The sequence below is a fragment of the Delphinapterus leucas genome, chromosome 13 (assembly GCF_059928025.1).
Source record: "Delphinapterus leucas isolate spDelLeu-1000000601 "Yukka" chromosome 13, BTC_Dleu_Yukka2, whole genome shotgun sequence".
Classification (NCBI taxonomy): domain Eukaryota; kingdom Metazoa; phylum Chordata; class Mammalia; order Artiodactyla; family Monodontidae; genus Delphinapterus; species Delphinapterus leucas.
The window spans coordinates 89,623,122-89,638,451 of record NC_143141.1 but is presented as its reverse complement, the minus strand read 5'-3'; the positions used below and the strand labels follow the sequence as shown (position 1 = coordinate 89,638,451).

Genomic DNA, 15,330 nt, shown 5'->3' with positions numbered 1-15,330 from the left:
ACCCCATGGGCTTTGCAGGATGAGGTGCGATCTTCGGGGTGTGCTCTGGGCGCGGGGGGAGCCTACCGAGGGGAGCTGCAGGCAGGACTCAGGTGTGCGCCAGCTCCCGGGTGCGGGGAAGAGCCTTGATGGGCTCCGACCATTACCACATTGTCGGCATTCCTCAGCACAGCCTTGAAGCAGGCGGGCTGGGAGATGCAGGAACCGAGACTCAGGCAGTTTTGTGGGAATGGGAGGAGACCACCCGTAAGTGTGCTTCTTCGGTGATCCTCGCTGCAGACCGCGAGGCAGGGCTGATGAACCCACAGGTGGCCGCACAGTAGACGGCCCTGGCTTTGCAGGCCGTAAGGTCTCTGTTGCAACCATCAGCTCTGCCTGGTAGGGAAGCAGCTGCTGCAGCCAGTAGGCCGACAAAGGCCCGTGGTTGCATTCCAGGAAAATGCTTTAAACAATCAGGCGGTAGCACTGACTGTGGCGAAGGCTGCGCAATTCTGAGTGCACTAAAAACCATCAAACTGTACATTAAATAGGGGAGTTGCGAGGTATGTGAGTTATAGCTCCATAAAGTTGTAAGAACCAAACTAAACAAAACGGACTGCGGACCAGATCTGGCCCAAGGGCCAGTCTGCCGACCTCAGCATGGAGAGTGGATTTTAGCTGCATTTTATTTCGTCCTCCTGGCCAGTACGGCCAGCTCCAGTGCTCGCCCCTCCACCTCTGCTGTGTAAAAAAAGCACCCCAAACAACAGAAATAGACTCCCTCACGGTTCTAGAGGCCAGGAGTCTGGAGTCGAGGTGTGGGCAGGGCTCCCTCGGAAACCTGTAGGAGGGCCCCGCCTGCCTCTTCCGGCCCCTGGTCGTTCCCTGCAGTCCTAGCTCCCAGGTGCGCCTCTCCAGTACTTCATCTTTCTCTCTGCACATCTGTCTCTGTGTCCAAACTTCCCTTTGGATAAAGACAGCAGTCATAATGGATCAGGGCCCATCCTGGTAATGTCATTTTAACTTGATTCCCTCTGTAAAGGCCCTCTTTCTGCATAAGGAGCTGTCTCTCCATGTGGCCTGAGCTCCCTAAGAGCATGGCAAGCTTCCCAGGAGAGTGTGAGAGCTGTGGAGACCGTGTCACCCTGTCCAATAGCAAGGCTGGGCTGGGCGCTCACACCTCAGCCCTCGTGCCTGCTTATCCCCGGGAGTGAGTCACGTGTTCCTGGGGTCCTGGAACAGTTGCGGTTCCTGGTAACGGTCATTTAGAGAACAGGCCCTTGAGAAATGCAGAAGCCTGGACGGGGGTCCGTAGCCTCCCCTGTTGTTGAGGAAGGATCCTGGGGGCACCTCCCACCAGCCTCTCTCAGCATCGTCGGTCGGCATCTGCCAGGGGCACCTGCTGAGTGCCAGCTCTGAGTCACCCCTGGAGCCACATGGACAAAGGAAGCCCCCCCCCCCCGCCGCCCCGATCTCAGGCCCCTCTCGGTGCTCGTGGAATTGAACAAAGGCACTCGGGGTGCAGGGGTCTCTTCCTTGGGGTGTGAGGAACCCTGGAGACACGCAGGGCTGTAGACAGATGTCCACACATTAGTGTTGGATTTGGGGTAAACAATAAAATATGAGTGAGCAGTGTCAAAAGGAAAGGAAGGGAGTCACGAAAACTAGCAAAGCGTGTGACATATAAACCAGGAACGAAGGCCAGAGGCTTGGGAATTAGCGAGGGACATGGTGTGCAGTGGAAGAGCCCCGCCCAGAGCAGACATTTGTGTGCAATCACAAGACCAATTTGCTCTTAAGCCTTCAGTTTTCATAGTTAGAACCACCTCCCAGCACATGATACAGAATCTCCATTACTGAAAGGAACTTTCACTCTCGTAATTTGCTTTTAGAGGTAAAGCATCCACGTGGAAGCTGAGAAAGTCCTCCTTTCCCTTGTGAGTCTCCTGGCTTTCCATCCGATTGGTGGCCTCCATTCCCTTACCCCTCAAACGGGCTTCTGGCTCAGGGCATGTTCATGATCTGCTTCGTCAATGATCCGCGAGTGGAGTTTCACTTTGCATTTATCACCAAGTCTCTTAAGCAGAAATGCAGGTTTGATTATCTTCCATCAATTTACTCAGGAAAATTGCATTCAGTGTCTCCCTAGCACCCGGACGTCGTAGTAGGCGCTGATGCCCATGTGCTCTGGGACGGCGGGCAGGCCCCCGTTCCATGGCCCGACTCTGGGTCTCCCTCCGCAGCCCCTCCTCTTTTTCTTCTCGTCACTCACTGGACTTCGGGACGGAAGCCCCCAGCTGTGCTGTGTCCCTCTCCCTGGCCCTGCTGTGGCCCCGCTGTTGTCCTGGTCTTCATCACCCACCCCTCTCTCTCCCTGTCTTGTCCATGCCCAGCTCTGCACATCCTAATTCTGCCCCCTTCCCTGACCACACTGAGGGGTCACAGTCCGGGCCTTCCACCTGCCCTCAAGAGCATCTCTGGAAACACGCTTGTTGTGCGGCGCCCCCTGCCTTTCCCGGTGCTGTTCCAGCAATCAGCCATCGTGCGTAAGAGACAAGGGCGGCATTTCTTTCTCAGTCAAGTAAATCTTCTTCCTTAGGAGGCCAGCACCTGACAAGGTGGAGTCTCACCCACACTGGCTCTTCCTTTTCTTCTGAGCAGGAGACCCACCTCCCTGTAACGAGAGAGCTCACTTTTAGCCCGAGGGTGGCATTTCACACGCGGCTGATTGCTGATATCTGTGTTCACACGTGGTGGAGCTGTCCTCACTCAGCCCCCCTGAGGCTGGGCTACAGGGCAGGGGCCTCACGCAGTGACCTGTTCTGAGGGTATTTTTCACTACGCTCAGGAAAATACACACAAGTTGTGTCTTGTACTTGAACTAGACGCCCAGTCCTCTCTGTCTTAAGTGCTGGGGCCTTTGGAATCGCTCTTTGGCCATAGATTTTGCATTGGTGAAATGAGAAAATTGGACTGGATTATTATCCAGGGTCAACCTGGTTTCATTATTCTACGTTTATAGGCAGGTGGGACCAGCGCTTGTGACCACGGCAGGGAGGGGACGTCGTGTCAGCCCTCTGTGTGCATTCCTAGAGCCCACGGCCCCCCGGGACTGCAAGGCTATGTCTGCCTCACTTCGGTTTCCGTCCTGGCGGCCCCACCGAACTCGCAGCTTCGTGCCTACCTGGCTGCCGGCCATCTCCACTTGGACGTCTAACGGTACATTTCAGCTAGAACAGGCACGAACAGAAGTTTAGATTTTCCCTCAAGATCGCCTCCTTCTCCAGGTCTCCCTCATGGCGGGAAGCGCACCCCCAGCTTCCGTATCTTCTGAACAAAAGACCTGGGCCGCCCCCAGGGTTCCCACTCCCCCCAGCACCCCTCCACTCGGGCCACATCACCTCCTTCCTGCTCCCCGAACACTACTCCCAGGCGCACTGCACGGGTAGCCGTCTTCACGTTCCCTGCTGGGGTCCTTCTCCTGCAGACAGCAGCTCGGCGATTCCCATCCTCAGAGACAGCTTCCCGTGTCTCCCTTATCAGGCCCCCATCTCCACCTGCCTGACCCCTGCGGGACCTGACGCCTCTCCTGGGGCTGTTTTCAGTGTCCTGACTCTGTTTTGGGGCAGAAGTTTTTCATTATTTGCGTCCAACTCCTCCTCCCAACGGGAGAACCCATTCTCTCAGAGGACAAAAGCAGACCCTAACTCTCCCGCACTCTATCCAATCCAGAACGGCAGATACTCATGAAGCAGAGAAAAGAGGGGCTCTGTGGTGGGGCGAGGACTGCTGCAGTGGGAGCAATCGGTAAACGGTCCATGCAGACGACGCAGCTGCCACCGGCCCCCTTAGCTCATTCATCCCCTGCCTCAGAACACACACAGGGCCAGCGCAGTGAGGATATTCAACAGCTGGCCATGGGGCGGCAGGGGGCGGGCCGACTTTGTAGGGTTGGTCGCTTTCGGTGGTGTCAGCACCCCCAGGATGGCTGTTTCAGGTTGCCAAGGTGATGTCATTGGATGGAGAACTGGAAAGAGACATGGGAGCAGCCCCCATATACCCCAGCACAGCCCTCGGGCCAGTGGCCCGGCCTCTGCGCATTCAGGCCTGGGCGCGGCAGACACCCAGGCTGTGTCCAATGCCAAGTTTCAGTAAATTAAATGTGTCCCGTTCATCTCACCATCTCTTTGACTTGGGTTAGTGTTCCCAAGCCCTGGAGTGGTTTTGTCACAGAACCCTCTGGGGGCAGAGGGTTCAGAAGCTACTAGATTCCATTGAACTGGTTAATCCTATAAACACATATTGGACGTTTGTTAAGGCAGAGCCACCAGGCTGTGTACAGGGGCTTATGGTGGTCACACAAACTGTGTTCTGCTCTGAATGAGTGTACCTCTTGAGAAACTGTCTGACAGGTTAGCCGCTCCTTTAAATCAGGGTTTGCCAGTATGAATGATCCTCATTTCACCGTGATTCCTTCTTTATCCTTCTGTCTTCCTACAGTATATCGTTTCTGCCTGACACGTACTTATAAGATGCTCACGAAGTGATTATTTTTGTTGTGAGGTATTTGCTTCCTGTCTCATTCTTTATTGTTGGCTGACTTCCCTCTGACAATATCTGTATCCTCCCGTCACCAGTTGGGACCCACTGGGTAACATCGCTTGTTCAATGGCATGCAAAGAAAGAGACAAGATAGCCTGAGTGAAAATGAAGATGGGGTCTTATTGACCAAGAATGTGAGCATTTGGTGAAGGATTTTGGTGTGTTATTGGTGCAAGAGTCCCTGGCTCCCTAGAGACTGAGAAAGTTTCCCAGGTGGTTGAGGTTATCCAAGATGCCCTGCAGATCAGTGATGCCTTCCTGGGGGGTTTTATGTATTCTGAAATATCTGTGTGCGTGATTTTGACAGAGCATGATCTGAATCCACACCACGTAATTCCACCGTTGACATTATGTTCAGACAAATGGACTCAGCCAGGTGGCAGAAAACACAGATTCTTAGCATAAGCACAATCTGATTTAGAAACACAACATGGTGTGTGTGTGTGTGAGAGTGTGTGTGTGATTTTCCGGCAGAATCTAAGGGTGCACTTTCATTCACACCGCTGTGATGCTGCAGCGTAGCATCACACTTCAGGGCTGATACTAGCTCTTGGAGATCTTTTACTTTATCTGCTTATTTTATGATCGAGAAAACTGAAGCCCAGAGAGGTGAACTCACTGAGTCAGGATTAGAACCATGAGCCCGACGGGTTCATGTATTTATCGCTCTGAACACTAGGTGGCGGACGAGCTCCACCTTCGGATTCCGATTCTGGACTCCAGCAGCTGGTGGAGGGGGGACCAGTTAAAGAACCACCCCCCTTGCTTCTTTGTCCAGCCTCACTGCCTGATTTGAATGACAGTATGTCTACATTTGAGGCTTATTTCCTTCGGGATTTACTCATACCTAGGGGTAAATATATGTTTTTTAAAAAAATCAAAATTCGTAGCAGTAAATGTTGGGTTTTAAACTCCAGGAATAACACAGGTCTGGTCACCCCCTAATGCACCACGCCTGTGCCTTTCTGTTCTCCCACCTGGAATGCCTTATCCCACTCATTTTTGTTTACCACCCACGTCCTCGTAACCCTTATAATCTCAACCATTTCCCATTGCACGCAAAGTCTCCTGCCCCTGGCTAATGTAGGTGTCTGGCTCCTGGGCTCCCTTTACACCCTGGAGCCCAATGGCAGTTTTTGTAAAATGTATTATTATCAGTTGTAGTCATGGTCTCTTTCCATCAGACTGGGTGGTCCTTGAGAGCCAAGATCTAATGTGCCTCTGTGTTTGCCACCCCTAATACAGCCTTTGGCTCAGAGGAAGATTGTTGGTTAACTGGATGTATAATTGGATGGATGTTTGGGTATTTAGATGGAAGGAGGGAAGGGAAGAGAAGGGAAAGGGAGAAAAAAAGGGAAAAAAGGGAAGGGGGAGTGAAAGGAAGGAAGTGAAGGGAAGGAAATATGGATAGATGGATGGATAGGTGGATGGATATACGTGGGTGGATGATGGATGCGTGGATGAATGGATGGATGGATAGATGGGTGGATATAGGTGGGTGGATGGATGGGTGGACAGAGGGATGGATGGTTGGGTGGATACAGATGGATGGATGGATAGATGGGTGGATATACGTGGGTGGATGACGGATGCACGGATCGTTGTGTGGTTTATACTTTAGCTATCGAACTTACAGGTCAGCCAGCTTACCCTGTGCCCCTCCGTCTCCTTCTTGCAGGTTGTGGGCATTTTTGCTGGATTCGGGCTTCTGCTCCTGGTGGCCTCGCCTTTCCTGCTCCTGGCCACGCCGTTTGTGCTTTGCTGCAAGTGCAAGTGCGGTAAAGGCGACGACGACCCCCTACCCACCTAGAGGAAGGCGTGATGCTGGAGAAAGACCCCACCTCCGGGAAGCGTGGTTCTCTCCCATCCCCACCCCGCCGTCCCCCTCTCACTAAACATGTTTCTTGCCTTATGTGCCCCATTGAGCTTCACAGTGTCACGCCGGATGCCGTGATTTCAGGGACTGATATCAGATCGTTGGCGGAGGCCCCAGGTGCAGTCACCCCGGCGTGGGGGAGGCAAGGCTGGCATGGGTGGGGCGCGTCCCACAGAGGCTGTCTCTGCAGACTTGACAAGGGAGCTGCTGTATGGACCACAGGTGGTGGTAGACTAGGAGCGTCTGGCGTTGCTTAGGAGACCTTCTCTCGCAGAACGTTGTCCGTCTCCTCCTTGGCTTCAAGCTGGCGCCACGTTGCTGAGAGAAGAAGTCTTTTCAGGATCGCATCTCACTTCAGACAGAATCCAAGTGTTCTGACTTGAGAAAAGCACTCTGTTTATGACAACTCTTTTTATTACTAATGGCATTTAGTAAAATCCTTTTTAGAAGGTTGTTTTTTTTTTTTTTTTTTTTCCAACTGGGTAGTGAAAAATCAACAAGGTGCATTGAAACCATCCTATGCCTTTTCTTGAAATGTGCATTTTAAGAAGTTACGGTTAAATGACCTTTCTGGCTCGGCCACTTTTCAGGAGATTTAGAAAGCCTTATGCGCTCTTTGTGTTTTTCTTGAAACTTGTGGAGACTTTTTGGATGCTGTAAGCTGTGTACTGTTATCAACGTGTTTCCTGTATCATTGCATTTCTTTGAAAACATGGATGCATTTGAAGGGACATGCCCATCCTTAGGTTTGCCTTTTGTCTTTCTCTCTCTGGTGATTCAGCTCAGCTCACAGGGCTCCTCTCTTTTCACCCAAGTATCAGTAAATATTTTTTCATGTCTTCAGAAACCAAATGTTTTACTTGGAAATAGTTCTGCTGAGAATCCCTGTGGTTTGGCCGTAGCCTCAGTCTCCTCAAGCAGACAAAACCAAGCAAATAGTGACATTGATGCCCAGAAGGGGGGCCTCCTATCAGGGCTGGGGGACTCCCAGGGGCTGGGGGAGAAGCTTCCGGATGTTCACAGTGTTTGTAATGACTAAGCCAATTTGGAGAAATCATCTTAGTTCCAAATCCTGTTGCTTACCCTGCTGAAAAAAATCTTCCATTTCACTTAGTTATTTGGATTGGTCTTTTACAGGCTGTGTGTGTCGATTACCATGGCAGCAGGATGCCCGGATCAGTAAGACACACGGAACTCCATCAATTGCCTTTGGACAGTGTGTTCTTTACAGAAAGTTGACTTTAATAATGGCTTTTAAAGAGCAAACTGATCGCATCCAACTTGGGACTTCTAAACATAGTAGAAAGGCAAATGTTGTAGATTTATCATGGTGGAACTTTTTTTTAAAACTTACTGAGCATTCCACAAAGGAGTAAAATGAAAACAAAACCTGACTTTTATCTCAGTTGTTTGCTTGTGGCAAGCACATTTGTAAAGTGTGGTGGTGTTTTATATCCTTGACTTCTGCAATTGGGTATCTGTCTCAGGTCCTGGTTTACCTTCCCATAGAGAAATGTCTTTATTTCTTAACATTTCATCAGTTAGGAGAAACAGGCTCACCTCACTCTTCCCCTCTAGTATTGATTTTCTTTTTGAAACCGAAGCCATTTAGGAACCCAGTCTGTGTCAAAATTACATGCAAAAAATCCTCCTTATAATTGCAGTTTGAAAACTCAGTAACAATAAGAACATGCCTGGGACCATCTTTTTGGATGAAGCCTGGGCACTAGGTCTCTGCAGCTTGAGACGTTTTGATCGGCCCTGGAGGTAGAATGGCTTTTCTGGAGAGAGTGACAACTCCAGGAGGCCTGAAGATGAGGTTGGTGGCCCAGGCGTGAGATGGCTTCATGATCTGTGAGTGCGCTTTAGAATTCGTATGGAATACAGCAGGCTCGTGGCCCATGTCCAGTGGTCCACGGAGCAGGCCTTCATCACCCCAGGTCATCCTGCCTGTGCTCACCACTGCCCATTGCATACAGAGGTCCATACAGTAGTACCCCCTCCTTTGGGGTGGGAACCAGAGGCTTTGGAAAGGTTGCATTCCCTGGGTCAGTGCTCAGGTCCCTTTATTCCTAGCGAGTCAGGCTGTCTTGTCTCTCCTAGAAGAGTCCATGGGCAAATCGTGCACATTTAGAGCATCAACCATCCCTGTGCCTTTACCTCTGCTCATAGCACATGGTTTGACCCAGGTAGGGAACACCGGAGATTCTGGGGCCGGCCGGGTACCTACTTGCTCTGAGTTTTTGCATCAAGTAGCACCTACTTGCTCTGAGTTTTTGCATCAGGCATGCCTCAGAGTGCTCAGTCTGATTCAATAAAAACAAAACTAAAACTGTCTATTCCCTAGAAAGATACCAGCGGGATCGCATTGAGATCCTTACATAGACTTGCATCGCCCCCATATGACTCCTTTTCTTTCAGGAAGGAATGCCATCCCGTTGTTTGTGGGGATGCAGTATGAACCAGGCTTGATGTCAGATGTAAACAGGATGTGGGAAGGTGGCCCGCGGTTTGGGTTTTGACCTTTCGGTCCCTCCCAGTAAAACCTGGGGATTCGATGCTTAGGAGCTGGTCTTAATTAAAAATGACACTTTTACAGGTGGTTTTCCTGCTGACTCTCTGGAAGCACACGTCTGTTTATTCATTTAGAGGCCTTTAAATCTGGGGAGGAGGGGTGGAAGAGCATGGAGACAGACCACGGCTGACTCTGCCCCTGTCCGGGTGGGGTTATCTGAGTCCCTTTGGTAACTGACAACGCTGTGAGGTTTCCCCGGCCGTGCCTGGTCTCTGAGCCTGATCCTGCCCTGCATCCTCCAGCCTGGCCGGCCGAGCTCGCCATCGTCACAGGGGACCAGCGCCTTCAGAGGCGTCTCTGTAGATGCTCACGGGACAGAGACCGACCTAGGACCTGAGCATGCGCAGAGCCTTTGCCAGCGCGCATGGCTGTCCAGACCAGTGTCTGCTCCACCTCCAGGGGGAGCTGCGGGCTGAGGGACCAATATCCGCCACCTCTGGCATCTTTTTAAAGGGGAACAAATTCTCTTTACAGCATATTATTGCACAAAACCGGTTTAGCAACCAGGCCAGTTCCCGGGGGAAGGGGAGTATCAGATATGCAAAAATTACTCCAAGATGATTTTATCTTTCTCTCCTATGTTACAAATGTTAAAGGTTATTTCGCAAATTAGAAGAGAGCATTTTCCCTTGGTCGTCTTTAAAAATGAGAGGATTGGAAAGAACCAGGGTGGTTTTTTTGTATATTTCTCAGATTCTTGTTGATTAATAAATACCCCGGGATGTGTATATAAATCACAGTAAAATCATCAAGGGAAAACATTTTGCATGTATAAATCTTCCTGAAGGTCTCTTTAAAAAAATGCCAAAGCTTGTTTATTCCTTATCATTAACCCAAGCCCTTATGAAAGTAAACAAGAGTTATGACTGGTATTGTCAAAAATGCCTGCTGGAAGGAAGGGGCTGCATTAAAGCAGAATGATGGATGCATCCTAACCAGGAGAGCCTGCTGTTTGGGTGTGTAAAGCCCGTGGTCTCCCCATCCTTGGTTTGCACAATCCTGTCTTCCGAGATTCCAGCAGCCTTCAGGGAGGGGTAGGTACCCGACCTTTCCTTCATTCCATGCTCATTTACCATGGGTGTATTTTAATCTTGTATAAAAATATGCATGAATGAGTCATGCACATGTATACATTATGTATTTGACAAGTGGTGGTAAAAGCAAAACAACAAAAACAAGTTTGGTTTGTGTTTTTGAGATGTCAGTACGTTTTGTGCCACTAACACTGTGATGTATAAAAGAGCTGTTTGAATGCCTTTTAATGTTGTGTTTTGTACTTTGGAATCATATGGAAAAGTTTGATTTGTAATTTCAATATATATTTTAAGTGTATTGTGTCTTATGTAGTTTGCCCCCCCCCACCCTTTAGAAGGGATTTCTTTTTAAAGATATTTTGGCTGGAATACAGGTTACTTTTGTAAATCCTGTCTGGCTCCATCTTTTTTATACTCTTAGTTGACTGCTGTCTTGAAGATTGAAAATACTATGAGGATTGGAGGTGGACGGGAAGGGGAACTTCTACCACCGGGAAAACAGGGTTTTTTTTTTTTTTTTTAAGAGTAATTAACATACACTAGGATATTGTTTTGGGTGTACAGCATAGTGATTCAATATTTTTATACATTATGAAATGATTACCACAGTAAGACCAGCTGTCATTCATCACTATATAAAGTTTTTACAATCTTTTTTTTAATTATTGGAGTGTAATTGCTTTACAATGTTGTGTTAGTTTCTGCTGCATGGCGAAGTGAATGAGCCATACGTACACACACACCCCCTCCCTCTTAGACCTCCCTCCCATCCCATCCCCCATCCTACCCATCTAGGTCATCCCAGAGCACTGAGCTGAGCTCCCTGTGCCATACAGCAGGTTCCCACTAGCTATCTATTTTACACACTGTAGTGTATGTATGTCAATGCTAATCTCCCAGTTCATTCCACCCTCCTCTTCCCCTCCATGTCCACCCTTCCATTCTCTACATCTGCATCGCTATTCCTACCCTGCAAATAGGTTCATCTGTACCATTTTTCTAGATTCCACATACATGCATTAATATACAATATTTGTTTTTCTGTTTCTGACTTACTTCACTCTGTATGACAGACTCTGGGTCCATCCACATCTCTACAAATGACCCAATTTTGTTCCTTTTTATGGCTGAGTAATCTTATTGACTATTTTCCCTATATTACATTGCATCCCTGGGATCTTACAGCTGGAAGTGTGTACCTCTTAATCTCCTGCACATTATCTTGTCCATCTACCAGCCCCCTCCCTTCTGGCAACCACCAGTTTGTTCTCTGTAACTATGAGTCTGTTTCTGTTTTGTTTCATTTGCTTGTTGGTTTTGTCTTGTAGATTGCACATATAAGTGAAATCATAGATTCTTTGTGTTTCACTATCTGACTTATTTCACTTAGCATGATACCCTCCAGGTCCATCCACATACACTGAGGTTTTCTCTCTTGGGAATGTTCTCAACTCTGTTTTGCAGCCAAAACGATCTGGGACGCTGGGAAGGTGAGCCCACTCATCCTCCCATGTCTCCTTCTCCCGGTGCCAGCCCAGGAAGGCGGCATCGGAAAGCATCCCAGCCTGGCTCCTCTGCTTATGTCTACAGAGACAAGCACTTGCAAAACTACCAAAGTTTACAAGAGCATCATCAAAATCAGTGATCAACCTTTCCCTACTGGGAAAAAAAGAATAAATATGGATTCTGTGTGTTTAGCAGGGGAGAGGAATAGTAACTCTGAGTATTCCACCTTGATTTTCCTTTGCTTCATCTGCACCTCATGGAGGAATGTATGTACCTCACTTGTTAACCTGAAATGAAAGGCTAGAAATAGACAGTTAATTACCTGTTCTATGGCTACGTTTTAAAAACCACCCTTAGAATCTGGAGATGCAGATGGAGCGAGGAGTGTTGTGTGAACTGGGGACTCATTGCTAGCATTGAAGGCACAGAGTCCCTGCTCACAAGCACTCCTAGTCTGGAGTGAGGCAGGTCTGTCCATCAGAGATGATGACTAGTGATCTGGTGGGCCACCTGCAGCCCTTCAGCCGGAGAAGGAGGATGAGCTATGTGAACTGGGTCTTGGAGATGAGTAAGGGTCAGCCAAGCAAAAACAAGGGCTGGAGTGTTCAAGGGAATGGCCCAGTCCAGCAAGTGCAAGGGCTTTGGTCAGACCAGCACACTGGGGCTGGACTGTCACTCAAGTGTCCACCTGCGGTGGGCATAGCGTGAAAAGCTCTGGGACTTGACCTTCATTCTAAAGCTACGGGGAGTGTGTCGGTTTTCTAGGGCTGCCATAACAAAGCCCTACAAACTGGGGGGCTGAAACAACAAAAATTTCTTCTCCCACAGTTCTGGAGGCCAGAGGCCCAGGATCAACGGGTAACAGGTTTGGTCCCTTCTGAGAACCCTTAGCGAAGAGGATCTGTTCCAGCCTCTCTCCCAGCTTCTAGGGGTTCGCTGGCATCTCAGGTGTTCCTTGGCTTGTTCATGCCTCAAACCAATCTCTGTCTTCATCTTCACATGTTCTTTTCCCTGTGTGCCTGACTGTCTCTGTGTCCACATCTCTTCTTTTTATAAAGACACCAGTCACTGGATTAGTCCCACCAGGGACTAATCATCCAGGATGACCTCATCTTAACTTGACCGTTTTCAAAGACCCTATTTCCAAATGAGGTCACATTCACAGGTGCTGGGGGTGAGGATTCCAACATGTTTTGGGGGAATACAGCCCAGCCCAAAGAGGGAGCATGGCCCATGGGTGGACAGCACTGCCCGAGTGAGACCGATCACAGAAGGCAGAGGAGATCCAAAGGTGGGAGGTTGCCAAGCCTCCCCCGCCCTGAAGCAACCCCTCCCCACTCTGGTTGGACCTCAGTTCTTCAAGCTGACCAGGAACGTGGGAATCACCCCAGAGGACACTCTGCTGAGAAGGAAACTGCTTTTAAGCAAAATAAATCCGCGTGTGTGTGTGTGTGTATACACATGGGCGCATGGATCCGTCCTCCCCACAAAAACTACTCCTCACTGTACCAGCACTCACCAGTATCAGCCTCTCAGGGACCCAGATTGCAGGGTGCAGGAGGGTGTCGGTACTGACCACGGCTTGTGTGCGTAGGAGGGTTGCTGCGAAGGTCGACCTCACCGTGTGCCCTGTTGCTAGGGGAGAACGTAGCTGTTGATGTGGTCAGATCCGAAGACAGTGTCAAATGTTGGGCTCTGTCTCAGCCCGTGGGTGACTCAGACTTTTAAAAACAGCCATTCCTGCTCATTACTGGTTTATTACAATTCTTCCCTTTCTAGCGTCTCTCAGCGTGTGTGTTTTAGGAATGGGGCCGACACGGAACAGGAGGCAGAGCATCACGGTCAGGAGTGTGGCCACTGTGCTCAGGGCACCCTGGGCTCAGGTCCCAGATGGGTGACTTCCTAGGCATGTGACTTACCCAGGGGGTCCCTTTCTTCATTTGAAAATGAGGGTTAAAATACTTCACGGGATTTTTTTTTTCTACTTGCTTTTTTCAATATTTATTTAAATTAAAAAAATTATACAAGTTTTAAAGGTTACTTTGCATTTACAGTTATCACAAAATACTGGCTCTATTCCCCGAGCTGTGTAATACGTCCTTGAGCCTGTCTTACACCCAATAGTTTGTGCCTCACACTCCTTCTCCCCTGCCCCCGTGTTGCCCCTCCTCCACTGGTAACCACTAGTTTGTTCTCTGTATCCTTCCCTGGACCTTTCCAAGGATAAATGAGAAAAAGCAAGTCAATCGTAGAGTGTTGGGCAACATGTCAAGTCATTGATGAATTCTGGTTCTGATGTAGGTGACAGCCCCACCGAGAATAGCCACTCACATCCTCCAACTACAAAACACCGAGGGCCCCTCACCCTCTTCTCATTCTAAGACCCGTGAAACATGCCGGATCTGACCACTTTTCCCTCTGATATCACAGCCCATGCTGCCAGGGATGCTGGTGATGGCTGTGTTGGACTCTTTAACACAAAGAAACACGGAGTAAAATTCTCCATATGGGAAAACCAAAAGTCATTCACTTGTTCCCCTAGGTAGTTATTTGGGTCTTTTTAGATACATATTTTAACTCATTCTATATATAGTTTTTTATCGACTTAGAAAATCCACTCAGAATGTCCGTATATTTAATGCAGTTTTCATCACACTGGAAAGCTCCAGGAGAGCACAGCCTGTTCTCACTACCCAGATTCTCTCTGTTTATCACAGCTTTTATGAAAGGCCCAAAATGTAAAAAGAATAAATTTTGAAAGCTTCAGAAAAGTGAACTCGATTATTAGTTTTGTCCAGGAGTTTAGGAAATTAACATTATAAATATGGGCTTTTGTTGTTTGCATCACTAACTCCTACTACTGTCTGACACAGAGTAGAGACATAGTAGATGCTTATCAAATGAAGGAATTAATTGCTCTGTGAGTGTGTGTGTGTGTGTGTGTGTGTGTTTACAGGAGGAAGGTCAATTGCTTGGGTCATTTGGTGAAAAAAATCAACCATTAAATTTAAACTGGCAGACCCAGCAATCCCACTACTGGGCATATACCCAAGAGAAAATCATAATTCAAAAAGACACGTGCACCCCAATGTTCACTGCAGCACTATTTACAATAGCCAAATGGATAAAGAAGATGTGGTACATTTATACAATGGGATATTACTCAGCCATAAAAAGGAACGAAATTGGGTCATTTGTAGAGACATGGATGGCCATAGAGACTGTCATACAGAGTGAAGTAAATTAGAAAAAGAAAAAAATATCGTATATTAATGCATATATGTGGAATCTAGAAAAATGCTATAGATGATCTTATTTGCAAAGCAGAAATAGACACACAGACGTTGAGAAAAAATATATGGACAACAAGGGGGAAAGGGGTGTGTGTGGGATGAATTGGGAGATTGGGATTGACACATATACACTATAGATACTATATAGAAAATAGATAACTAATGAGAACCTACTGTATAGCACAGGGAACTCTACTCAGTGCTCCGTGGTGACCTGAATGGGAAGGAAATCCAAAAAAGAGGGGGTATATGTATACGTATAGCTGATTCACTTTGCTGTACAGCAGAAACTAACGCAACATTGTAAAGCAACTATACTCCAACAATAATTAATAAAAAAAATTGAACTGGAAGTATACAGACAGTCTAGAAGCAAAAGTATCACTATACTTGTATTATGAATTGGGACCCTATCATAAGCTGGGCAGTTTGCTCACTCCCTTACACGGGTTGATTTGGGTGCTC

The 15,330-nt window shown here is 48.3% G+C and overlaps 1 protein-coding gene across 4 annotated transcripts in view; it reads left to right on the top strand.

The window, feature by feature from the left end:
• RNF144A (ring finger protein 144A) overlaps positions 1–13,146 on the top strand; it is a 117,294-nt gene extending 104,148 nt beyond the window's left edge. For all 4 annotated transcript variants that reach the window (XM_089923481.1, XM_089923479.1, XM_089923478.1 and 1 more), the window contains one exon: positions 6,260–13,146. In XM_089923481.1, the coding sequence (XP_089779607.1) occupies positions 6,260–6,391 (132 nt within the window). In that variant the 3' untranslated portion in view covers positions 6,392–13,146. The remainder of the gene's footprint in view (positions 1–6,259) is intronic.
• The last annotated feature ends 2,184 nt before the right edge of the window (positions 13,147–15,330 follow it).